Source organism: Motacilla alba, chromosome 2 (assembly GCF_015832195.1).
Source record: "Motacilla alba alba isolate MOTALB_02 chromosome 2, Motacilla_alba_V1.0_pri, whole genome shotgun sequence".
Taxonomy (NCBI): domain Eukaryota; kingdom Metazoa; phylum Chordata; class Aves; order Passeriformes; family Motacillidae; genus Motacilla; species Motacilla alba.
This window is the reverse complement of record NC_052017.1, coordinates 82,092,795-82,120,201: the sequence shown is the minus strand read 5'-3', so window position 1 is coordinate 82,120,201 and position 27,407 is coordinate 82,092,795. Positions and strand designations below refer to the sequence as shown.

At 36.1% G+C, this 27,407-nt stretch overlaps 1 protein-coding gene across 4 annotated transcripts in view; it reads right to left on the bottom strand.

Moving 5' to 3' along the window:
- Positions 1 to 27,407, bottom strand: part of ABCA13 (ATP binding cassette subfamily A member 13) — a 170,598-nt gene that overhangs the window by 48,623 nt on the left and 94,568 nt on the right. For all 4 annotated transcript variants that reach the window (XM_038128757.1, XM_038128758.1, XM_038128761.1 and 1 more), the window contains 9 exons: positions 23,268 to 23,514; positions 22,238 to 22,327; positions 21,582 to 21,654; positions 19,878 to 19,996; positions 18,828 to 18,915; positions 12,310 to 12,418; positions 3,893 to 3,947; positions 3,085 to 3,262; positions 476 to 591 (listed from right to left, as the gene is read on the bottom strand). In XM_038128757.1, the coding sequence (XP_037984685.1) occupies positions 476 to 591; positions 3,085 to 3,262; positions 3,893 to 3,947; positions 12,310 to 12,418; positions 18,828 to 18,915; positions 19,878 to 19,996; positions 21,582 to 21,654; positions 22,238 to 22,327; positions 23,268 to 23,514 (1,075 nt within the window). The remainder of the gene's footprint in view (positions 1 to 475; positions 592 to 3,084; positions 3,263 to 3,892; positions 3,948 to 12,309; positions 12,419 to 18,827; positions 18,916 to 19,877; positions 19,997 to 21,581; positions 21,655 to 22,237; positions 22,328 to 23,267; positions 23,515 to 27,407) is intronic.

Genomic DNA, 27,407 nt, shown 5'->3' with positions numbered 1-27,407 from the left:
CTCCATCCAACCCAGTACTTCACATTCAACAGTTTTCTCATTGGAAATACAAACTCCTGGAGCTATGTTGAATGACAGAAAATTGTTAGAGCTGTGATAAAAGCTGTTTCTTACCTTCTTGATGATATTCTGCCCAGCAAAACACTGAAATTCTGACCTATGTTAATATTCCCTCATTTTCTGGAAGATAGCATACACTCAATTCCTAACAGTAAACTATTGTTATACAGGCTGAGTATCTTCTGAGATGTTTGCACTCTTTTTTTTTGTGTGTGTGTGAGTAAATCTCTCTCCACTTTTTGTGTTTAATTTTCAAACTCACATTTTAGCCTGTTTTCTCACTAGGCTTTGCTGAATCATAATCAGTTACAAAGACAGAAAACCATGCATCCAGCAGCAGGTGCAAACTACATCTAAAGATTTATGTTTGTTTCTTGGAACCTGTAATTCCATAGTGGCATTTCCAATCACATACCCAAAGAGTATCAGCAGGAGAACAGTGGCTGCCAAGTTCTTTCGGAAAGTGAAGGCTGATAGCTGGAAGGCACTAATAACACCAACACACAGGGTGACTGGAATCATGTAAAACAGCTAGAAACAGAAGGAAAAAAAATTGAGCAGGTGACCATCTCTTACTGGTCTTACCTAAATTGCATAGAAGGGTTTTACAAATTAACTTCTCCATACTTTAATACAATTATACTATAAGTTAGGAGGAAATAGGCAGAAGAGCTTGGAGATTTGATAGTCTGCACTTGCTGTGAAACAATCCCCGACATATGAAACAACCTGACAACATAAAATCTGACTACAGAATATCCCCCTTAATCCTATTTTTATTGACCTTTTCAATACATCCATTTAACAAGCTAACTCTTCCAGATAATGAGTCCGTGTGGGGCCATTGCTCCAAAACATCAAATTACACTGTGAATACAGAGGCTTGGTTTCAGAAACAGCAGCTTCACTGATTGGTGCTGCATTCGTGTGGGAGAATAATAATTATGCAATTTTAAAAGAGATTTTAATGAAGGACCATGTGTGCTGATGAAGCAAATTGCATCTTTTATTTGGAATGTTAAAAATATGTAAAAGCATTACAGCCATTAGGCAACAGGGAAAGCAGTTTCTCTCTTTAGTCTTTTGACATAATGGCAACCAATGCTTAGGGGTGGCAAGGTGGGATTGGTACAGGAGATTCATATCCAAGTATTCAAGAGAGAGGGGTTCTGCTTGCAAATAGCAACATCAGGATGTGAAGACCTGTGCTTAGCTCCATTTTCAGTGTCTGTCTGCTCTGTACACTGAACTTGAGCTCACTAGGTGCTGACTGCCTCCATCTCTGCTTATGTAATATTTAGCTTTATAGCTTTACCCTAACAGAACTGAGATTCTGAGATACAACCGCAATAGAGGCAACAACATACTGTTAAAATTAGACTTTCATACTGAAGTACAGTGAAAACCTGTTCCAAATTAAACCAGAGGCCATCACGTCTTTGCTACGGGGAAAACATACTTTTTTTTTATGAGAAGGGCAATGGAATAAAATGTAGATGGATGCAATGTTCTCATTCACAGTGTACCTTTTCTTTGCCATATACAAGTATCATAACATACCACTCATAGATAAATGTTTCAGTTATCCTGAAACTGTTTTAAAATATTTTAGAGAAGTCACAATGCATTTGAGTCCCAGTATTTTTCTGTAGACCTAGAGCTTCTGTCTAGAACTAAATCAATAATTTTAAAATCAAATTCTATTGGAAATCTTACTCTGAAATCATGGTATATTACAGAAGTTGTGCAAGTACAATAAAACAGCTTTAATTTTGCTCCTCCAGTGACACAAACATAATCTGAACAAAATGTCTTTATTTCTCTTTAAATTTTCCTAGCACTTACACTTTTTCCATTTGTTGAACATAATAATGAATATCACTCATGCCTGTAAATACAGTAAGAACAGCCTGATTCTCCTGAGAGCAATTTCATAAATCAAATACTTCTGCAGACCTAGTAAAGATTCTGCTACCAGTAGTACAGGACACAGCCTGTAATACTTAAAATACATAGAGGGATTTAAAATTTGACAGTTCATATATTCATGTGTTCAGTGTTCCTAAATGATCTGTAACACAATTAGCATTTAAAGCAGTGTCTATTCTTTCCCACATCATGATTGATCATGCAGTACTGTGTTGAATTTGTGAGAACATTTTGAGAGACTGGCAGAAAATAATGAGGAGTTGACTTTGCTCACAAGGAGAAACCGAATGATGGACTGTTTTTAACCAAACCTTCTTATCTGAAGCAGCAGCAAAAAAAAAATACCAAGACTGACTGGCCCAGTAAATAACATTTGGAAAAATGTGCTCTTACCTCAAAATTGCTCAAGTGTGAAAATTCTGATTTCAAGCATGGATGGGTGAAGATCTAATGTTTCAGAATTATAATGGTCTAAATGAAAACAAGAGTGTTCCAAAAATTTCTGTTCCCGACCAGGGTGTCACAAAATCCAACTTAAATGTTGGAAAGGACCTTAAGAACATCAGGTCCAACCATTAATCCAGCACTGCCAAGTCCACCATGTTCCTCAGTGCCATATCTATGTGGTTTTTAAATACCTCCAGGGATGGTGACTCCACCACTTCCTTGAGCTGCCTCTACCAGTGTTTAACACAAATAAAAGGCACTAATCATAAGTATCTCTCATATTATTCACAAAAACACATAACATAATTATCCCTTAAAGTAGCTGACTAGTATTTTTAGTTTTTTCTCCACTAATTTGTAAGGTTTTGCCAGTGCATGGCAAAATTCAAAGCATAGAAATTCCTGCTATGAGCTGCTGTGTGGAAGATGCTTTCTGTCTAGGCTGATTAGCCAATTTCCTTTTATTTCTAAAATAGGGTACGTAGCTAAAGCTAGTGAATAGCTTACAGTTCAAATTTGGAAAGCAAGGAACACAATTGCAATTCAAAATGTTATTCATTATCTTGTGACCATAACTCCTTTTGCTCATTTATAAGAAACGAGCCTAAAATGTACGCCTGAGCACATGCTGCCTCACATAATACATACCATATCACAGCAGAAGTTAGCAAGCCAGTAAGTTTTGTAACCCAGGCCAGTGATGTGCTGCAAGCGTTTTGTCCCAGATACTCTGTCCTTCACTATGGCAGTTCCAATGGATGCAGTAAGGATGGAGAAACCCAGCATGATACACAGTGCCACCCCACACTGACGAACATTCTCCATTCTAGGGTAAAAAGCAAAATAGTGCAATGAAAACGCAATGGGGAAAAAGCCCTCAATGCTTGCATTTTTCAGGCCAACCTCTCACCAAAACACTAGACATAAGGACCTTAATCCTGATTGCAAACACCATAGAATCACAGAATGGTTTGGGTTGGAAGGGACCTTAAAGATCGTCTAGTTCCAGCACCCTGCAATGAGCAGGGACACAATGTCTCTTCACTGTCAACATCTAATTAAAGAACAGGAACAAGATGTGTTAAGTTACAGAACTATAGGTGGGTTACAGAGCACCACATGTGTCTGAGTTGTAAAGTGAAGCTTCTGCAAATATTTCCCCTTCACAGAAAACTAAAATTTAAACCCTCAAAATTTTTTGAAACAGTTACCTTGTTTAAAACTTAGGACACAATCAACATAAATTCAGTATTTTTCTTTACAAAATACTGCAACTATGTTTGGTATAAGCAGTGGACTTTACACACAGACCACACTAAAAAATGCTCCACTCAGTAGAACTGAATTGTGTCTTTAAAGTCACAGCATCTATTCCAGGAAATATATATTCTTATTTCATTGAAAGTTTCAATTGTCTGCTGATTGCTGCAGTGAAACATTGTAAGAGTTTTCTCACATTTTGTCCTCATCCAACAAGGCTCCTCCATATGGTTGGCTGTAGAGTGTTATCCCTGTGAAAAGAAAATAAAAAATCATGAAATATTAAATCTTATTAAGGACTTCAAGTTCTAAAGTACACTGTTGGCACTTGTTACATGTACGAATAAAAAAGGCTAAATACTTAGTAATTAACAGAAAGAGGTCAAATACCAGTCTGCAAAACCAAACCCATTGAGTGATTTCCAGAGTCTGGAACCGCTAAAAACTAATGAATAAGCATAAGTAGTAGTGCTTTTCTGTATTCTGAAGTTGGGAAATTGGTTCAACAATGCCATATATTGCTTCAGAATCTGCATCACAGAAGAGACCAAATACAAAACCTAAAGTAGAATTTGTTCATATACCTAATCTTCTGGGGTAAGGTAGATTGTTACTGCAATGTAGTTTAGATTTTAGATTAGATCTTTCAGCAATTTTTAGATTACTGATGTTTTGCTGAGAAAAACTGTTTAGCTGAATTCACAAAAGAAAAAATAAAATTCACACCTTTGATTGAAACTGTAGAGCTCTACGTTAAAAACATGCCTAGTTTGGGAGACCTAGGAAAGTCCTGAGCAGGCAATGAATTCTTAGGCTTATTTTGGTTCTCGGTGCAACCAACCTGTAGTAATCTAGCAAAATTGGAAGGTAGTTTATGAACAAACACTGTGTCTTTTTGCTTCTTTTTTTTTCAAGCAAAAGAAGAAAAATTGTGGGGCGGTGAAGGTGCAAAACATTGTCACTGCAAAAGTTGCTATTCCACTGGACTTGATGCTGTTTGTGACTTATCTCTGCAGGTGTGCCTGACAGATGTGCCAGCTGCACTGGTTTTGTGCTGGATGAAATTAATTTTCTCCACAGTAGCTGGTATAGGGGTATGTTTTAGATTTGCGCTGGAAAAAAATGTAGATAACACAGGGATGTTTGTGCTGCTGTTGCTGAGCAGCACTTGCAGTGAAGATATTTTCTACTCCTCCCCCACTCCAGCAGTGAGGAGAATGGGGGTGCACAGGGAGTCGGGAGGGGTCACAGTGGGACAGCTGAACCCGACTGACCAAAGGGACATTCCATACCATGTGGCATCATGCTCAGCCTGTAACATGAGGGAAGAATGAGGAATGGGAGGGATGTTTGGAGTGATGACGTTTGCCTTCCTAAATCAATGTTAGTCACGATGGGGCCCTGCTCTCCTGGGAATGGCTGAACACCTTCCTGCTCACAGGAAAGGGTGAATGAATTCCTTGCTTTGCTTTCCTTGTGTGTGTGGCTTTTTTTTCTACATACTAAACTGCCTTTATCTCAACCCTTGACTTTTATCACATCTAATATTCTCTATCACACACCACTGGGGGAGACTAAAGAAGTGGCTGTGTGAGTGGGCCTTAAGTTAAACCACAACATCAGCATTATTTGATTAGTGTCTAAAATGAAAACAAACTAAGAAACAAATGTAATCCTAACAGCAATTATAATTTTTCCAGTAACTTTGGTAAAGATATAAATTATTGGTAGCCCTACATTGACTCTGATAAATTATTGGTAGCCCTACATTGACTCTGTGGGGCACCACTTAATTGAATTTATGTTAAAGTCCAGCTGTATAAAGAAAAAAAAATCTTCATTCTAGTAACACGTGAAATTTGACTAAGCATGCATTTATTTTGCCCCTTTAATTTTTAATTCCTCATCTTCAATCCAAAGTCATGTAAACATCACTAAGTCACTGGATGGTAAAAAGCTGAAAAACAGGATAATTACTAACTCTTACACAAAACTTGTACAAGGTAAAGATTTTTGAAATAACAACTAAACGCAGTACAGCTGAAGCCCAGTGGTAGTTAGAAAAACAAAAGACGATTCAAGCCAATAACGTTTTGACGTATAACTAGCAGATACCTTGCTATTTGTAGAAGTCTTTCATGTCATGTGCCTTCAGGGACTGTTATAAATTTTTCTTTGTTTTTCTTTCAAAGCATTAATTTTTTAAACAATTGCTGCTAATTTTTCTGAAGCAAAACAGGCATATCAAAGATTTTTTCCCCCCACTGGAACCATGGAATTTCCATTTATGTAAAGGAGAAGTAGCATGACAGAAAAAAAAAAGAAGTTTATTTTAGTTCCCAGAAAGGTTTTCTAGGTTTTTCTAAAACTTGAATAAAAGTGGGAGTATTAGAAGAAATAATCATAGAATATGCAGAATCGGACGGGACCCACCAGGATCATCAGATCCAACTCCTGACCCTACACAGGACATCCCAAGAGTAACACCATGTGCCTGAGAGCATTGTCCAAACATTTTTTGAATTCTCTCAGGGTGGTGCTGTGACCACTTCCCTGGGGAGCCTGTTCAACACCCACCCATCTTCTTTTCCTTTAGGATATCCAACCTAAACCTCTCCTGGGTCAACTTCAGGCAATTCCTCAAGTCCTGTCACCGGTCACAAGAGTGAAGGGATCAGTATCTGCCTCTCCTCTTCCCCTTGAGAGCATGCTGAAGACTGAAGTGAGGTCTCCCTTTAATTTGCTCTTCTCCAGGCTGAGCAAACCAAGTGACCTCATCTGGTTCTCATAACGCTTCCTGTCCAAGCCCTTCACTATCCTTGTGACCCTCCTTTGGGTGCCCTATAATAGCTTAATGCCTATTTGTATTGTGGCACCCAAAACTGTATACATTGTTTAAGATGAGGCCACTCCAGGGCAGAGCAGAGCAGGAAAATGCCCTTCCTTGCCTGGCACCAAAATCTCAGCGGGGAACTAATAAAAATTGCAGATTACTGCATTGGTATTAAACAAAAGTCTACAGCAGTTTACTTGGGTTCCATACACAGAACTGCCCTGCTTTAACTTTCCTTGCTATTAATGTACAGAATAAAGGGAAACTGTGAAAAAGAGATAATTGCAGAGGGAAATAAAAACCTGTAACATTAAATAGTATAATGCTCTTTGCAGTATTGTATCATACAATACCAATCAAAAGTCAGTCACACTGAATTAACTTCCTTCTATGGAATAGTCACAAAAGCTAATCACACATCTTAAGAGTAGCAAACATTTTTGACAGTCAATTTCCATTCAAATCATGTAGATGAAACAAAAGATTACATTTTTTTTTTAATTTACCTTCACAACTGAAATTAAATTTCACAAGGTTGCGGATTACAAGTAAGAAAGGTATGACTGTGCTAAACTAAGTACAGTTGTGTTTAGAATTCAAAATTCTATCACTTCATTAAATGTAATACGTGCTTTTCATTCAGTATTTAGGTTTATTCAATTAGTCTGGGGCATGACAATCTCTGAATTTGCTACCTTTTTACTATAATGATTTCTTCACCCCATTGTCAAAAAATAGATGATTTTTGGATAGAGCCAACAGACTGGCCTCTAATTCACAGAGGAAAAAAGTTCCCTTGAACTCAATAAGTAAGTTTTTACTCATCTTCAAATACTAGAAGAAACCAACAGAATTAATATATAGTATTTGCTAGTATATATATACATTTTTTTTAATTTTAAAAAACTCTTCCATGTACTTCTATAACCTATCCCTTCCTACATTTCTTCTAACCACCTAGACCATCTTTTTTTACACATATCTCAGTCCCAATACAGCTGTTAAAATGATGTAAAATGTGCTTATTGATTCTTTCTTGCCTTTATATGCCTTTTTACTATGCAAAGCTGCTATAATGAGGCTCATTAAGTTGAAAACTATCTGCCATGTTTGAGGACTTAAAAACTATAAATGACAGATAAACTTAATTCTAAATTATAAAGCTCCTATTAAACAGATGCTTCTGGTGTTTATGCAAGGATTTTTTTAAGGACTGTACTTGCAAGCCTTGTGTGAACAGCCCTCAGGGCAAATTTTACCATATCAGTATTCACAAGGGAAAAGCAAGCCAGGCAATAACACCAAATACGATATGATTCAGCACTAACTCTGTCTGCTCCTTTTCATAAATTTCTCAGTATAAAAATTATTTCTTCCACATCTGCAGATTGCCATTATATTCTCCTGATTTAATCACAGCAAAAACTTTCTTTATCATCCTAAAACATCCTTCATCTATGTCCTCAGCATGTAGTTGATCACATTCTTTTTACAGTGATCACTTAGACTTTTTTATGGGCAGAGGTGAAAAATTGTAAGAGACACGCATTCCAACCTTTCCAAAACCAAGCAAAATCAATTCAAGAATGGGAATATATTTTCTCAGCTTTTTTTCAGCAATGAAGCTTCTCTTTCTTTCTTTTCTCTCTTGTATCGCTATAGTTAACTACATTTTTGGTGTCTTTTTTTTTTTTCCTCGTTTTTGTCATTCATTAATTTAAAGGGCTCAGTTGTCATCTCTTGTATTGCTCAATGGGAGACTTTGGTTTTTTATACAACAGAGAACAAGAGTATTTTTATCAGTCCTGCAAATCACAGTACTGTGGAAAAAAAGAGGTGGGAAGTAGTCAGAGCTTTACAATTTAACTACAAATTTCAGGAGTAGCACAGCTGGGGCCGAGGCAGGAGAGTGTATTTACTTTGAAAATGACACTAGGAGCCCCATGCTACAAGCTTAACAGTAGAAGAAGCAGTAAACTATTCATTATATCCCCTTCAGCTTCTCTATGATTTCCCTTTTGTATTCTCCCCTCCAGGTGAAAAAATCCTACTCCTTTCCTTACATTGCTCTTGATTAAACAAATTTTAGATTCTAATTTGTTAAAAAGACATTCCTAACCTAGTGAAATAAAGTATTCATATAATATTAGAAGGATTATTAGATAACATTTTGTACAATAAAATACTATACCTCTTCATTCTGGATAGGAAAGCTCACAAGAAAAAGGAAAATGAATTCCCATTAGACAAGCTTAATGTGAACATTCTGCATCCTGCCCTGTTGCCATTCAGGAGCTGCACAACTCAGTACACCTTCACCTATACCAACATCTTATTAATAGTCTTCAATCTGTGCCTTCAAGAGAAAGTGCTCTAGATCTTTTACCTCGCATTTACCTCTTTTACCCATTGACCCTCTATCAGGAAATAAAGGCATACACAATTTGGCATAACTTTAGAGTTGGATGTTTCTATCCTCTACATGATAAAGAACAGAAGACATTGGTAGTCCATTCTGTTCCACTTGGGTGCAACTTTCCACATAAATACACTTCAAAATTTGTGTTTTTTTCAGTAAAAATGAGGAAAGTGATATGAACCCAGAATTTCTTTTTCAGTATCAGCTGGACAAATCCAAATGAAAAAACCTTAAAGGGCTTCAAGCTTGTATGCCATCACTGCACATTAGTCAGAGCTGTCCTTAGGTATATTTTCTGGTTCTGCACTTTATTTTGGGTGTGTCTCTTGGCACTCCTTTGTAAACTGTCTGTTATGTCAAGCTGAGTACATAGATCAGTTTTGATCTGTGCTACTGATTCTAAATACCATGATTGTGGCAGACTTGAATAGAAGACCAATCTAGCTTTCTTTATTCAAGACATTTTTTTCAGAATTAATAAAAGATTATGTATTAGAAAAATTGAGGTAGTGTTTATATATATATATATATCTCAATATTTCCACTTATGTAAAATGAGACATTGCAATTAACTGAAAATTATAATTTATGTTTTATGGAGAATTTCATAGATGGCACCATCATTAACTGTTTTTATTTTAGTTTCCCCCACTAACTAAACATGGTTAAGAAGGTTCCACCCAAAGGCCATTTCACAGTTTCCTCTGTAATAAGGTTTAAAGTTATAAATTGCAAAGCATTCAGGAAACTATACAGCCACTTTCCACCAAAATTCAGCTGAAAATGACTCCCTTGATCCCTTCTGCTCTTTTGAAGAATTGAATCTTAAATAAATGAGGATACTACATGAAAGCTACAATGAATCCTAGTATGAAAGATTTTTTAAAAAATCAGTGACTTCAGTATGAATCCTAAGATGGGGCAACTGCATTGCAAAAGGCCCTTCTATATTGAACCACTTTTGTTCTTTGAACAATGATGTAAGAACTATTTTGACCGCTCTACTTTACAGAAAAAATTACAGATGACAACCACTCCTTTTTTCTTTATATATCCTTACCCTAAGAGTTATATTATAGTTCTTCTCCAATACTCCAGCATAGTAACCACATTCTGACTCAATATTATACAATTAAGTGTTAAAAATAACATTTTTACTTGATCAAAATTTCTATCTTAAGCTTAAGCAAAAAATATTGCTTTTTAGTTCTTTGTTCTTCTTACTTCATTATTGCCTTTTTATTTGCTCACAATTACATTACTTAGTTGCAAGAATGCAGCATTTCAGAAAAAGATTAGAAAACATCCTTCATATAAGTTTGAATAACAGTCAGAGGTGAAGGGTTTGGACAAAAATCCAGCATATCTTACTTTCATTGTTGAAGTGTCTTACTAACTTTTTTAAAATTCATTTATTAACATGTTCATTTTCATCATCTGCCACTGAATTTATAACCCTCTAGCAAACAGAATGCATTTGATTTCTTTCACAGTTGAGACAGATGACTTTTTCCCACAATGGGATCACGGACTTACAGCATGATGAAGGTAGGGATGAATATCCACATGATAGAGAAAGTGACATATTTTTATACAAGAAATATTCCTGAACTGCTGTTCCAAAAGAGACATCTGAGCCATTTACTACACTAAACTGCCATAAACTGATTGGGCCAATTTCTGTTGCTCCATCTAGTTAAGTGCACTTCCAGCTGGGCACACATATTTTCCTCAACAGACACATTATTCTTTACATTGAAATTACAAGAAACAAACCTGGCAACCTTCTAAGCATCCTCACAGAGAAATTTACCAATAATCCCAAATTTTTAAGAGACAGGGGTGAGGAGAAATCTCTTTACTTTTTCTCTTTACAGAGAAAATATTTGAAGATCAGATTACACAATGGCAAATTGGATGGGTTTTTTAATCACTAAATAAATATAATTTCCTGCTGCAGCATACTGAAGAGTCAGTAACTTAGACTGACAGAACAAAAAGTAATAATTAAGTTTTTTTCAAAGCTTTTTGAACAGATACAAATCCCTAGAGGTATAAACAGTGCAAGGCAGCATATGTCCTCTATACTCTTGGTTAAAATTTTTTCCTTCAAACTTCCATACTAAATCATTAGTCTATATTCTCTGTATCCTCATGACTGCAGAAAAGACTTTAGACAAAAGCAATTAGCCTCCTGCTCAGCTCCTTTTTATCAAAACCTCTCAAAATTTGGACTAGTGCTACTGATCTCCATTGAAAGTTACTGGATTTGTCCTCATCGACAAAGTAGGTAGAAGTCAGCATGTGGTCTGTAATGGCTCTTCCCTCCTCCAAAGATCTTAGGAGAATTTCTACTTGGTTCATGTTTAAGAAATACACATAGGATATAACTGCAAAATGAAAAGGTTTCTTAGCCTTTGTATGAAAACTTAAACAAGTGGTTGATCTTGTTGACCTCGCTCAAGGTTGTTTCAATATCATAGTTACTGCTATTGTTTACATCCATGGCAATGCTTTACTCTATTGTAGTAAGATTCTTTCTGTAAAGCAATTTTTTTTTCTTTTTTGTGAAGGAAGAAAAGACTTCGGCTTCCCTTTTAAAGCACCAAATTATTTTTATATCACTTAAAAGTAGTACAGAAGCTCTGGTTCTGTTGACAGGAAAAAAGTTGTTCTGTGAAATAACATGTCATTAATGTAAGGCAGAACTACAAAGCCATGTCTCTGCAACACCTTAACAAACTTCCTCACAGCAATTTCCAACAATATTCTAGAACTGACCTTGCCTATAAACAGAGTTTGGAAGAAGGAAAAAAAAAATAGATTTCAGTCTTGAAGCACAGTATGTAGTCTTCTGACTGCTGACTTACAGGACTGCATATAACAATTTGAATAACAGAAGCATATGAATACTTCTTCTGTTAGAACAGTATCTTTAAATAAGAGAAAGTTAAATGTCAAATTGAGCTGAGTTCAAGTGGCCCATACAACACTAGAAAACTGTTTTTTAGAAATAAAATATATATATTTGTTGTGCTTTAGTCATGCCATTTAAGTAAGCCCTAGCAGCAGTTTCAGAGGGACTAACATCCTAAACCAATTTACATTTACTTATTTCACAGGAATGTCTTTGTAAGGAACTCATATGACATCTTAAGTTTTAAATTCAAATTTTACTTTATTGTGTACTATATTCTCCACAAAAACTTTCTTTGTAATTAAAATTTTCACTTTACAGTCCTCTGGAGAAATTGAACTCTGAAATCCTACTGTAAACTGAAAAACTTTTATCTTTATAATTATTATAGTTTATCTAAAAACTTTCCAAAACATACGAATAAATAAAAAGAAAGACTATTACCATACTGTCTCCAATCCACATTAGAAGGTAAATTCAGCCACAGAATGAAGTTATTGAGCCCATTTAAGTAGGATGGCAGTGAATGGAAACCTTTTTGGTTATACCACACCTAGAAGAAAGAATGTAAAATGTCAATCAAAAATTAGTTCAATCTGCATGCTGATCTGAAAGTTCACATACCTTTAAGAATTGCATGAAGGATATCTAATTCTTCTGTTATGACATTTATTTATAGCAGAAAGTCAACCAGGCAGAACAGAATTGGTTGATTTGCATAAGTCTTTCAACAGCATGCAGCAGTTCTCAATTGTTGGAGCTGTACACATATGCTTATTACTAAATTGAGATTCTCTGATTTAATGGAACACTATGTCTCCCTTCCTTTATACACATGCGGTCGAACAAATAGAGGGATAACAATTTGAAAATAACACCAGCCAGTTTGATCAAAAATGCAAAAAGATGAGTAAAACTGTTGTTTAAATTGGAAGACTCATTGAAATTCCAAAGAGGCTTCTCTAAATAATACCTACATATGACACACAGCATAAAGTATCTAGGAACAGAATATTCTAGAAAGAAGGGGAAGGAAAGGATCAAGGAAGCAATGTTTACAAGGTATGAAGCTGTTCACTTCGCATTATGATTCAGAATTTAGCATCAGTGTCTTGTTAAACATGGAGGAAAAAGATGCAGACAAACCTTAAGGCAGACAAGACAAGCCAGTCTCTCTGAGGAACACAGGGAAACAATTCTGTTGTAACATATACTTTATCTTCAGATCATGTAGATTCACCCTGACTTGAAGTACTCTTAATCCACACTTGCACTTGCTAAAACCATTTCTGAGAGCTTGATATGTCCCAAAACCAAATATACTGAGGTTTGAGTTTCCTCTGCAGTTAGAAATTGATTATTATCACCCATTACTATTAATCATAGTGCCTTTAGAATCTATATTATCCATAATGAAAATTAAGTCAAATTATTATGGATGTTTATTTTCAGTCTCAGTGACATTTAAAACCATCTGATTACTATCCACATAGTAATCCACATTACTTTCTCACATCATAGCATCCTTTCTTCTCCCCTTTTTTTTAAACAGTTGAAAAACTCCTTTCTGCCTTTGATATCAGCTGTTTGTTCTCTGCATTTTGTACATCCTAGGTAGGGCAATTTTCATAGTCTCTCTGGACTCTGAATCATAATGCAAAGTGAACAGGATTTAATATAGATCTTTTTCACCTTAACACTCCTAAGACTTCAGTTTTCTTAATTTCATAGTTTCTAGAATTGCCATGTATATAGTTACATCTTAGAAACTTCCCTAAAGATTCTCTTATCATTCCTTGATGCTGTTCTCATTTACTTGCAGAGGATTCTGTCTTTTTTTTTTCTTTTTTCTTATACTATCCAACTACAATCCTTACTTGGACCCTAGTTCCAGACTCTGACTGCTTTTTCTGACACATTCTCCTCTACATTTCCTAGTGTAGGCTGCCTTATCTTCTGTTCTGTTTCCCTCTCTTAATAATTTTCTTCTGATTAATTCTCCTGACTACCTACTTGTTTGAATCTCCACATTTTTGTGAGGTGAGACTTACAATACTCTGAGTCTGTTTTATTTCCTCCCATCTATCCTAGATCATAATTCCAAGAACCACTTTGAGGTCCACCATCATTTCTTCTCTGCCTCTCACCATTCAATCTTTTTTGTTATAAGCTGTTAGCCATTTTGTAAAAAATTAACAGCTTTGATCTGCCATTATGCTTGCCTGCATTACCTTTCACATTTTCTACTCTTTTTTATGTGGCATTCACAACTGCTTGAAATCTCAACAGCATCATCATGCTTGAAATCTCAACAGCATCATCAAATCATCAAGGTTGGAAGAGACCTTTAACATCACCAAGTCCAACCACTAACCCAGCACTCTAAGTCCTAGAACACTAAACCACATCACCCAACATCAGATCCAAACACTTTTTAAACACCTCCAGGGATGACTCCACCAACTCCCTGGGAAAACTATTCCAATTCCTGACCCCTGTAACAGTGATATTTTTTTTTTCCAATATGTAATCTGAATCTCACCTGTTTCAGCTCAAGACAATTTTTTCTTGTTCTCTCTGCAGGCACAGCAGAAGAGACTAGTCACTACCTCACTACAGCCTTCTTTCAGCAAGTTGTAGATAGGAATGAAGTTCCCCCTAAGATTCTTGTTCTCAAGACTAAACAAACCCATCTCTCCCAGGCATTTCTCATAAGACATTTTCTCTAGACCCTTCACAAGCCTTGCTGCCCTTCTTTGGATACGCTCAGCACCTCAGTGTAATTTTCAAGTGAGATTCCCTGGACTGAGCACAGTACTTGAGGTACAGCCTCACCAAAGGTGAGAATCACCGCCCTGGTCCTGCTGACTATGCTATTCTTGGTACAGGCCAAGACATCACTACCTGGGCACACATTGGCTCATATTCAGCTGGTGGTCAACCAGGACCCTCAGGTCCCTTTTCTGCTTAAAAGCTCTCAAGCCACTTCTCCACCAGCCTGTAGCGCTGCATGGGGCTGCTGGGACACAAGTGCTGGGACACAGCATTTCACGGAGTCTGTCCAAGTCTGTCTGAAAAGCCTTCCTAGCTTCAAGCAGATCAACACCCACCCCCAGACAGCTTAGCATCATCTGCATATTTACTGAGGGTGCACTCAATCCCCATATCCAGATCATCAACAAGGATGTCAAGTAGGACCAGCCCCAAAACGGAGCCCTGGGGTACACGGCTAGTGACCAGACACCACGAGGATGTAGCACCACAACTCTCTTGCCCAGCCACACAGTCAGTTTTTTTGCCATCAAAGAATCAGCCATCCAAGCCGCAAGTAGCCAGTTTTACAAGGAGCATGCTGTCGGAGACTGTGTAAGAAGTTTTACTGAAGTCTGGACAGACAACATCCACAGCCTTTCCCTCATCTGATAAGCAGGTCACTTTGTCATAGGTCAGGTTGGTCATGCAGGACCTGCCTTTCATAAATCCACATAGGCTGTGCCTGATCCCCTGGATGTCATTCATGTGCCATGTAATGTAATGGCACATGATACTCAAATGTCTCAAAACCCTATGTCCCCACATTTAAACAAAAGAAAAAAGAACAAAACTTAATGTCTTCTCCTCTTTGCAAAGTCATGAAATTCCTTTGTTCTTCTCCAGTTCAGTTCCCACAAATTATCCCACAAACTAGATCGCCCATTCATTTATCAACAAGAGCAGTCTTTAGCAAAAGGTAGTGAAAGAAAACCTAAGATTCACGAGGAAAACTGAAAATCTTTGCACTGCGGGACCTCCTGTGCAAGTAGCAATCAGGGCAAAAAGACAGAAACATGTCATAAAGGGTAGCCTGTCTTTTTCACCGCCCCATACACCCATCTCCAATTCTATCGGTTTTCAAAAGGTTTCTGCAGAATAGAAAGTTTTACATACATACATACATACATACATAATGAAACTCCACTGCAATTGTGTCTGTTGCATTGGGGAAAAAAAGGCAATTAAAAAAACAACAAAGCAAAATTCTGACAACACATCCTCATTTAATTTAGGCAGGGGAAAGGCCACAAATGTTCAGAGAGCACCTTTGAAATAAATTAATGCAACCAGTATTCAAATGAATACCACAATAGAGCATTGTGTGTAACAATATACTTCAATATCCAACATGTTAATTGGAATTATCCTCCAAGCTGTATTATGTAACTGAATCAAACCATGAGGAAATAACCAAATGGATATTTAATTTATTATAAACAGGAAAAAGAGATATTTAGAGCTGTTCACTTCACCAGAAGGTGTATTTGAGGTCTTTTTTCTAAAGACTTAAAGATTTTTTCTAAAGACTTTCTCATTCAAAATTATTAGCAAAGGTAAAATAGAAAAAAAGGAAATGTACCTGTTTTAGCTGAAACATCTTTCATATTTCTTTTGTGCCACACAGGTAATTATTTACAGAGGGCAGAAAAGAGCTAAGGAATGGAAAACTATTAATTTTTACTTTCTATTCTATTCATAGTTAGGAACATTCTTTCCCAAGGAAAAACATAACCCCTCACCACATCAGATTGAGGTTCTATGAAGACATGTTTTACATTATTACATAATCTTTTACTTGCCGTTAATATTCCAGAATAAAGCTAGATTGACATTTCAGCTAACATATGGCCTATCAAGAAAAAAGGATGAGAAGGAGCATAGAAGTCCCTCAGCCTTGCTGGACCAGACTAATGATTAATATAAAACAAGAAAGATGTAATTTTTTTTCTCTGGACATTTATACAATTACGGTTCTGTAAAGCCTCAAGTCCCAGCCTTTGGGATTGGAAAAATATACTTTTCCAAATGACATGTGAGAGAACAATTTGCCTTTTGTCAGTATTTAAAATTACAATCTGTTCTTCCTATATTTCATTATGCTATAAGAAACAGCAACTCTGAAGCTATTATGGAACAATTTTTTGGCCATATTACCAAAGGAAGCCAAAGAACATCCAGTCAAGAAAATACAAAAAAAAAAAGAGAAGTTGTGCTTTTGCTACATAGCACTGATCATCAATGAATGCCAATAATCAATGTTTTTAATCAGCCATATTTGTCATGCCGTGGATATATTCTCTCTCATATGCACATATACACATTCTTCATGTGCATGCATATACCATGAATGTAGTATGTAGAGCACAGTATGATTAGGTACAGTAAAATAGTTACTAAATAAATATTTTTAATTTGAACAAGAAAAATTCTTGGCTTTTCAAGTACTGGGAAAGAACGTATAGAGGTTCAGAAATGTCCTAAAATGAAGTGAATCATACAGTAATTCTCTTCAAATGCAAATTTCTCATTTTCTTTCATACCAGGCTATGTAAATGGTACATTCACTGTCTCATGAACAGACCTGAAAGGTCAAAGTAAAAATCTGGTCATTAGTTACTGAAAGGTTAATGCAATAACTTGACATTGCATCCATTGAAAGACATTTCCAGGAGATGCTTTAGATAACACTGTGCCCTTTATAAATTTACTCCACTATTTGCTTTGGGTCTGAAATATGAAGCTTACATACTAAGAGTATAACTATAATTTATCCCTGTCCTGATGGCAGGTGGTGCTCTATACCAAACACACTGGAAAAAAAGGACCACAGTGCAAGCATGCCAAAACAAGAATCTAAAATGATTAAAGATACACAGGAAAAATTGGAAGTCAGAAAAAAAAATATTGCTGAAAACTTTCAGGTTTCTCATGAAGGAATGTTGGAACTGGAGTTCAAACCTATAAAATATATGGGAATAGAAGAGACATTACAAATGACCAAAATGAAAATCTGTATATGCTCAGATTTGTATATAAAATAGGGAGATTTCTAACAAATTGTATGAAAAAGGCATTAGAAACAGGAAGTTATTTTGCAAAACTAAGCATGAAATTACACTAGACTGCAGAAAATCTGTATTTTTCCCTATCACTTTGTCTCAAAATGGATTTTGGGATGGAGCTTATTTTTGCTATTCCTTGTTTTCTTTTTTTTTTTTTTTTTTTTTTAAAGATCAAACAAAACCTATATTTACATTTAAAAATTGAAAGGCAGAATCTTTCATCATCTTTCTTCCATATCCTAATCGAGAATCTGGACAATGCACAGCTTCCTCTTAATAAATCTTGTTTGCCTCAAATACAAGAACAGAGACCCCTCACTATATGCATCAATACTTCTCCGAGACTGCTGTTCCTCTACTTGTAATGCATCTACATTTGAATGGATCCCAAAAATCAAAGAAGGATTATTCAAAGCACAACTGAAATAAAGGACTTTTCCTTAAGGCCTTTTGGTATGCAGTGGCCACGAGAGGTACAGTATCTCCTCATTGTGAAAACTTGGGATGAGATCTGGAGGCTAACAGGCACTTACCAATGCAGGGGATTTTATTTCCCTTGGAACATTTTAGAAAGGTTCTTTTGAGCAAAGAATAGTATGTTTGTTATGCAGCAGGAGCTGCTCCTGGAAGATGTCTTTACTCTTAGGGGGAGGGTGGTTTAGAAGCAAAGTAAAGTAACCCTTGCAGGCATGAAAAAGCATCAACAGCAACCCATTACTGTGATGTCCGATGCACTTTGGCCAATTCTGACATCGGCTTTTTGCAGAATCCAAACAAAAAATATTATTTGGATGACTATCTAAAAGCAAGTTTTAAACTTAGATTCTAAAAGGAGTTCACTGGGAGAGAAAAATTAAAAAAGGTATATAATTTGATTAATTTAAAACAGTTTCTCAAACACAGGAGATTACTTCAAGAATTATGAACAGAGTTAGACGATAAGGGACAGAGGATTTTTTCCCCAATTATTCAAGTGCAAGGATTTAATGTAATGATTTTTTTATTTGCTAAGTGCTATGATGTCTGAAGCCTGAGAAAGTAATCAATACATACATACAGATGTGCACACATACATGCAACTCTTACCTTAGCCAGAGGCTGAGATTTGGTGTTATTCAATTTTTTATCTTGAAATTCAACTGCTTTCGTCCCTCCAAAAGACCAACCACCGTATCTGATAGTAGAAATTAAAGTAACAAAAAGTTATCTGCCTTAAGCTCTGCAGTTTTCTTGCAAGGGTAAAGTTGAGATAGGTACACGAATGTTTTATTTTTCAACTGAAAGTAAAACTTCACCCCTCACAAACATCTTCCTTGTTAAAAAGAAGAGGGACAATGTAGTTTTTAATCAGTGAATTGCTGAATATTATTGGCTTTTTTCCAGAAAAGGTATTCCCTTAGATAAGAATTTTTGCTTTATGAAATCTTTGAGTAGCAGGAAGGGTTTTGAGCAAGTGAGGTATTACTGACTTCAGAAGCATCTTAAACAGCTTTATTTCTTCCTAAACCATTGATATATGAAGTCAAATCTTTCATCCAAAGATGCTTGCCTCTATTTATACCAAACCAGATGCACCTTCTTTTAATATATAAGGGGCTAGCACTTCTTCTCCTCGATAAAATCATACATGGTCTAATAGTTCCACTTACATTATCAGCAGTGGTTGAATTGTAAAGGCACATAAATAAACTTCAAAATACAGATAACCTCTGTTGCCAATATCACAGAATATGAAGCATTGCCAGGGGCACACCAGCCCTTTTTACTTCAAAGAAAATATTAATTGGAGCATATCCACCTCTGTTTGATTGAGACCCCGAGGAATGGAAATTATTTTGTTCACCTGGTTTAGATATGCATCTCTGAGATGCTGAAATAACTCACTAACTGGAAGAAACTCCAGAATATGCCTAGAGGTGATCATCATGCAGCTGCTGGAGGAAATTCTGAGATATGACTATTGAGGGTATTTCATGTTACCTTGAGTTGCAGCCTAACTCTACACCTTGATAATAATCACCAGATAAAGACAACGACCCACTATTTTCTCAGGGACAAATGTCTGTGCTTTAGATCAGGAAGAACTGTGGGGTTTATGCACAAAGGATAAACAAAGGCTAGACATTTTAAGGTTACCTTGTTTTGTTGGAAGACCTCACTAAATACTCTTCCACAGGGAACCCTGAAAGATTATACAAAATATGTCCTTTCTTATTCTTCACATAGGGAGCAGAGGTATTGAAAGTTGGGCACATCTGAAAAAAAAAGTATACATAAAGTAAGCAAACCACTTTTTAAAAGCAGTGGCACTACATTCAGCCTTATTTTTGGATTTTGATGTAGATTTTATAGCATTTCTTTTAACTTGGTTTGCCTTTCCCAGCTTTAACAGATTTTCAATAAATAATTAATATTTTTATGTGTATAAGGCAACTCAAATGATTTTGCCACCTACACATTAGAAATCCCTTTGATTTCTCTTGCAGCCCTGTCAGTCAGTTTGTTTTGAAAACATCAAAACTTGTATATAAGCTTAGGAATGTTTACAGCAATGAAAAAGGCAAGACTGCTTTTTATTTGTTTTTCCTGAGAAGAAACACAAAACAGGCACCATATAAATATGAGATGAAAGCAAAATTCTAATTAATGTTATAAGCTTCTAAAAATTTCATTGATGAGCTGAAGAGAAGAATAAAGGAAGATGTCTTCTAATGATTCAGTGGGACATTCTCACAGCCAAAGAAAAGGTGACAGATATTAGACTCAATTATCTCAGAAGCTTTACAAAGTACTTTATGCCAATCAGCTGAAAAATTTCAATGCTTATTTGATGTCTCAAACCTACAAAAAAAAAATTCACTCTCAAAGATTGCTCTTACACAGCTTACAGATAGAAGTTCTGCCTCCACTGCCAAGTGACTTCTTTCAGTTTTCATGGTTAACAGACCTCTCCCTGTGAAAGTTCCCATTTGAATTTTATTCAACCTTCTTGTATTTTAAGTGTCTTGAGTATTAGAGGCAAACTTATTCCTCATCCAGAAAAGTAAAAAATAAGTTTCCTCCTTCCATTTTCTCCCAAAACTGTATTGCTATATTTCATATGCAATTCTTATTCTAAGTAATTATATCTTTATAAACAAAAGAAAACTTTTTTTGTAGGATATTGCTTTTTGGGGAAATACATTTGTCACCTCAGCACAGTTTTGTATTTTTGTTTATTACCCAACTCAGAGTAAGTCAGCAGGAAAAATAATTAGTTAAGAAGGTCAGAAATTCATTATGTTTTCCAAAATCCTTCATTTCTTGAAGTCTATTGTATTTTGAAATCCAAAATGCAAACCACAAGCAAACTCTAACAATTAAATCTCATTCATGTGTAAATTCCCTGGTGGGTTCTACCAGCTAGGTTCACCCACCATTTCCTTTGAAAGTAGGTAGTCTTCCAGATGTTATAGAAGCGTTATGTTTTAACCTTGTTTTACATTGAGATTTTTTGTAATCAGAGTCCTATAACATATTTAAAGTAAGTTGCATCTGCTGAAAATAGTTCAGCTGTCTCTGATCCTGTTATTTCAGATCAATCTATAGCCACTTCTAGTGCACATTTGCGTTCATATATATATATATATATATATATATATATATATATATATACAAAAAAATAGTGTACCATTTCATCAGGTGAAACAGAATTAAACCTCTAATTATAACAAAGTATGACCTGTGAGGATTTATTTCCTCATCACTTTCAGCAGCCCCTCAAAAACAGCAGCCAAGGAATTGGAAGTAATATACACATATACAGTTTTTACATATATAAGGAAATAAAAAATTACATACCTCCTGTTCAGACACACATCTGCATGAATCCTGAGGTGACATAGATTCTGTCTGCCAGCATGAGTTATTTTTTCTAATAGGAATAAATGTAATAAAAATTATAACTAGGAAATGAAAGGAGTATGTCACTTAACACAAGAAATGCAGAGAGTAATGAGCAGACCTGGCATGCTAACACCTTCTTAGCATTTGATCACAGCAGCAGCTGTGTCTAGAGTGATACAAATTTTTACTCACTTTTATCAAAGTTGATTTATTAAAAACATTTATATAGGCATCAAATGAGCTTCATGTCTCATATTTGCAGCAATTATTAAAGCATTGTCACCACTTCATTCCTGAATTTGGAGATCTAGAATGCTTCCTAACAAATACTTTCTTTATTATCTATTCATCCTTTATACAGACACCAGACTTGATCAAAATCATCCTGAAATTAATCGGAAAACTGCCACTGACTTTTAAGATGTATGGATCAGACCTTTAACAGTAAAGCTTACTTTGTTCTTCACCTGGGTGCCAGCTCCTTTATCAGAAACAATTTGTCACTAACTCCATGCTGCCAAAAAAAGACTAAGATAATCCATTACAGAGAAAGGAAAAAATGAAATGCTCAATATTTAAATTAGGGAAATAGTTACACTAGTTACAATTACCCATGTTGTGAATGTGTGCATTTGTGGTCCCAATCAGAGAAATATCCCAGTAGAACCTGAGAAAGTTTTCCTAGGTTATCATCTTCAGTGCTGTTCAAAGAGGACCATAGGGGTATAAGAAGAGAAGGGGAAAGAAATATAAAAAAAGAAAATAAATAAAGACATGTTAATATGTCTTGCTCTCTTAACCTTCAGTCTCAAGGTCCTATGTATTTCCCAGGAAATTAAAGGACTATAAAATCCATGCCTAGGAAACATACCAAAATAATCTTGTTTCATGATTACCATGTAAAGAAAATTCATTACAATTATGGCTAAACAAATCTCAACATCTACCCATGGGCATCCTTCTCCTTATTATCATGCATTCCTAGCGGTTGGCATGCTAAAGTGTTTTATGCTTAGAAAATAAATTTATATTACATCTATAAATTCAAACAGCATCTTGCTATGTTCATCTGTATATTTGCAAAGTAGTGAAAGTGACCTCTATGTGTGATTAGCACTCTATATCAATTAATTCTATAGATACTGCACATTAAAAATAAATAAATAAATAAATAAATAAATAATCAATCTAGCTGGTTTCAAAGCTGAACATACAGAAATTAGGTTGAGTAAGAAGAGCAGCAGGCTTTGTAAATACTTTGTGGCATTTTCAAACCCAAGAACTGTTTCGAGAAAAATCACTTCAGACCTATGCAATTTTTTAAAATGAAGCATGCAAAGGCTTGTTCAAATATGCTTGTTCAAATACGCTTGTTCATTTACATATAAATGGTCATGGCTGGTATTGATTTGAGTTCAATCTTCTCCAAAATCTTTGCCCTTTCCTCTAGAAAATCCTTCACACAAAGCTTTTCTCAATTTATCTTTCACTTATAATAATCTATAAAAGTGTACTAAACATCTAAAGAAACCACTACATTACCATTGTAAAAAGTAACCGATCATTTTTTCTAGAATGGGAGAACTCAAGGGTGAAGGTCCCAGAGCCCTGGATATTGATGATGATGGATGAGCCCTTTACCTAAAGAAGGATTCTGCATTGTCGTAAAGTCTTGGTGTCAGTTGGAGAGAAGGATAATCAATAGCCAGTGGCTTCACACTGAACAAGGCCATTGCCAGTGCAACAAAGAGGACAGGCAGCAGCACATTTGACAGGCTTCCTCTCCAGTCTCGCCTTGTGTGGTGAAACCTCTTCATCAGAAGGGCAACAGTTTGTGTGAGAACAAGGCGGGCTCCACGCACACTCGAGGCTCCCGCAAGTGAAATATCTAAGTGAGACAAAGAAAACAACATCTTGACAAACAAGGAAAACCAAACTGAACTTTCATATGTTACATTGTCAAATGTAGAACATGACAGTCTTTTAGCTCTAATAAAATCAAACTACATAAACGTAGCATGCTCTCCGGAATAAAATAGTGTAGCCCCATACCACATCACTTCCAAGTATAACCAATTAACTAATTAACTCTTCCTGTGAGGGAAAACAGATATTCAGTTAACACATCTCTATAGGTTCCCATGCAGAGCTAATGGCTTACTGAATACTATTTTCCCTAGGTACTCCCTATGGTCCTGCAATGGTTCCACCATTCCTTGTGCATTGCCACCTTTGTTCCTGGACACATTACTCTGACAAACATGGCCTGTATTCACACTAATGCCTTGATCTACCTTGACTGGAATCAACAGCAACTTTTCCACAGAAATTTCAATGGACTCTCTTCAGGGCATCACAATTGATAGCCACATGGGTTCTTATAAAAGCATTCCCTTCATTTCCCTGCTCATATGGGACTGATAAAATTTTCATATTTGATAGTCAATTCAGCTTTTAGAGCTCATGGGCTGTACTTCAGATTCACATGGAAGTGTGTCCACAGCTTATTCAATCAATCAGTTTCCCACTAGACTCTCCCTTAACTTTATTTGTTCATTCTCTGTCAGCCACTTGAGAATCACACCAATTACTCTGCATCCATTTTAGCCCCTAATGCCTGCTAGGTATGTGCAGGTTTCTATCAAACTCTCTTGCCTGTGGCCTTGCCCAATTGAATGTCCTTCAACCTCTTTCCTTCCTCACAGCACAGCAGTCTGGCAGATTTACCACCACAGGTATTTGTACCATAGCAAGACTGAATAGCCTGTTTATTACAGTGCTCAAAGTTATGCTATATTTTATGAACACTTGTGATTTGCCTCTTTATGACCTTCCCTTCAGAGTATTGAGAACACTCTAACCAGTATTTCCACATTTCATGTTTAAATAGTTATGTATTGGAAGTTCTCAAGTAATCTCAAATTAATCATCCTTAGAACAGTTGGGGTTTTTTTTCTGAGTTAACAGAATTTTAATCCCCGACTCTTTGCATTGTTCTAACAGAGTAATTTTAGCCAAGAAGTGAGGCAAAGAGGGAGAAAAATTAATCAGATAATAAGCCAAATTCTGACTGTGGTCATTGAACAAACAGCTCAGATTCTGCACTTGTTACTCCAGGTAAATACATGTTAATCACCCTCAGTGCCTGGGAAGGTCACATGTCAAATTCTCCAGAAAATGACTCCCAGGATATGAAAAACAAGAAATGACCAGGAATAAACATGACACATTTGAACTGTGTCACCTGAGAGCTCAGCATGAGTAGAGGACTGGTATGGTGAATGAAGGATGAGCAGGGTGTGCTATTTTGATTTGATTTAACAAAGCCTGTGAAGGGGTCTCCCACAGTTGAATGGGCTGTGGAGGACAATGCCCACTGGTTGGACTGACAGGCACCGCCCTGCAGGCTGGGAACAGGGATATTGGATCCAACTGAGGAGCAGCTGGATAGTTGGGGTGTCCCTCGGGGGTAAAGATGAGCACAACAGTGGCTAACAGTACCTTTTAACACAGGTCTGTGTGCATACCTGCACCTGGAGGGGATCCACCCTGTTTGGAGTCATCTTTCAGTCAGGCACTGGGGATAAGGAGAACCTCCTGGCAGCAGGAGCAGCTCTCTGGCAGCACCTAAGAACCCTAGTGGCATCAGGAGCAAAATCTTTGCTCAGAGAAAGGACAAGCTACAAAAGGCACCAGCTGGTACCTGGAAAATTCTGATATCATAAATCAGGAAAATAAATTTCACTGTGAAGAAAACAATCAAAACTCAAGACTGGCCTGAATATGGCACTAAGTAACTTGCTCTTGACCTGCTTGACCTGCATTTTCAACATTAATATTCTCTTATTTTAACAGACTATAATTAATTAATTTGGGGATTATTTTGGGGGAAGGGCAAGGGGGGAAATTCCAGTATTTATTCCTTTAACTCCACAACTGAATTTTATTTCTTTTTTCCCAGAAAATCCCATTGAGCAGAAATTCTCTATTTAAGACATTCTAATCACAGCCATAGCTTGCTAATTTGACAGCTAACACAAATGGGATTTAAGGTTTTAAATCTGTGGAGAGGAAAAGTAGCTTCTCAATTCAGATTCTGATTCAGCTTTCAAGTGCTCTGATCAAGAAGGGTTACATTTTAGGCTTGGAATTTTTTGTTCCGTAGAGTAGGAGGAGGGGACACTCTTGTTAAGATTTTTTTCTTTTTTCAAGAAAAAGTATTAGGTTCTTCATATTATCATGGCAAAACTCTTGATAATTGTCCCAATACAGCAATTGAGACACTGAGAGGCAGAAAAATTTTCAAGGTATGTGTTTTTAGACTAAAACACACCCAGTAAGTGCTTCCAGCTCAACATCCCTGAAATTGTAAAGTATACAATCTCTCATTCATCTAAGTAGAAAAATGCCAGAAAAGAAGCACAGAATTCGATATTTTCTGTAGTCCCAGACCTCATTAACATGATATGTGAATGAAAGAGTCTTCAAAATATTTGGCCCTTTGAATCTCTGAAGAGCAACTATGACATCTACTTGCTGGGGACAGAAAGGGAAATCAGAGCTGTCATCCATTCATTTTTTCTTGACAAACAGAGCAGAGATAAATTATAACAACTTAATTCAGATTGCCAAAAGAAAGGAAACTGTCACCATGAATATAAATAATTGTCCATTTTGTCCAATATCCTGACTCTTACTCAATATTCATGATGCCAATGAGCCAAGATACACCCCAAGAAGATACAATAAAACATTATAGTGGAAGTATATTTTGGATTGTTTAACTCAGGCACTTTAAAGTGATTTATCTTTTATAAAACCTCATATGTTTATTGTTTAAAATTCAAATTTAAAAGGATGCAAAATATCTTTCTGAATTATCTTTTTATCTTTCGGACCTTGAATTCTGTCATTTCTTTGTGTTTCAGGTACAAAACAAAATTCTTGTATACTTGTTTTGAATTTTTTCTATTTGATGATACTGGATGGGCTCTTAAATCTTGCTTTAGGAGACAAGTTATAGAAGTTTTCAATCCATCTTCTGCATAAATAATCTCAACCTTTCACTCTCCTCCTATAAAAATCTTTATACTCCTAATCAACCAACCTTGCTGCTTGTCTCAAATCTTCTTATATTGACACTGTATCAGTCGCAAGATATAATGTGTTCAATGCAGCTGTCTATCAGATGTGGAAACACTACTGATTTATAGGATATTATAATATATGCTTGTACTGATCAACTTGTTTTCATTATGCATCATACCACTTCATCTGACTTCAGCCACACTGTGAAAAGTAGCCTGCATTGGGCTTTCCATAATAGACTCAATATGGCTTTCAAGATTCCCAAGGTATTAAATCACTCTTTCAACTAGAACCTACAGAATTATTTTTTGCTTCATAAAGCTTCTAAGTAATTCACCACCTATGTCTGGTATGTATGTCAGGATGCATAAAACCAGGATAAATTTATGGGAAAACAACTTCTGATTATCACTGAGAATGATAAAGGCTAGAAGACAAGACCAGCTGACCTCTCTGGTATAAAGTCAATTTTTATGCAGAAAGCTTATGAAAATATCCTCATTAATAATTTAGATCACAGAATTAAAAACCTGACCCAAGTGTTAGAAGCTGTCTTGCTTGACTTACAATTGCAATTATCCACCAGAAGTGCAATTATGTTCACAATTAACTTGTACTTCCCAATTCATCCAGACTCTCCTTTGTATTACAGACAAGACTTATGCTAGTTTCCAATATGCATGGGTTAATATG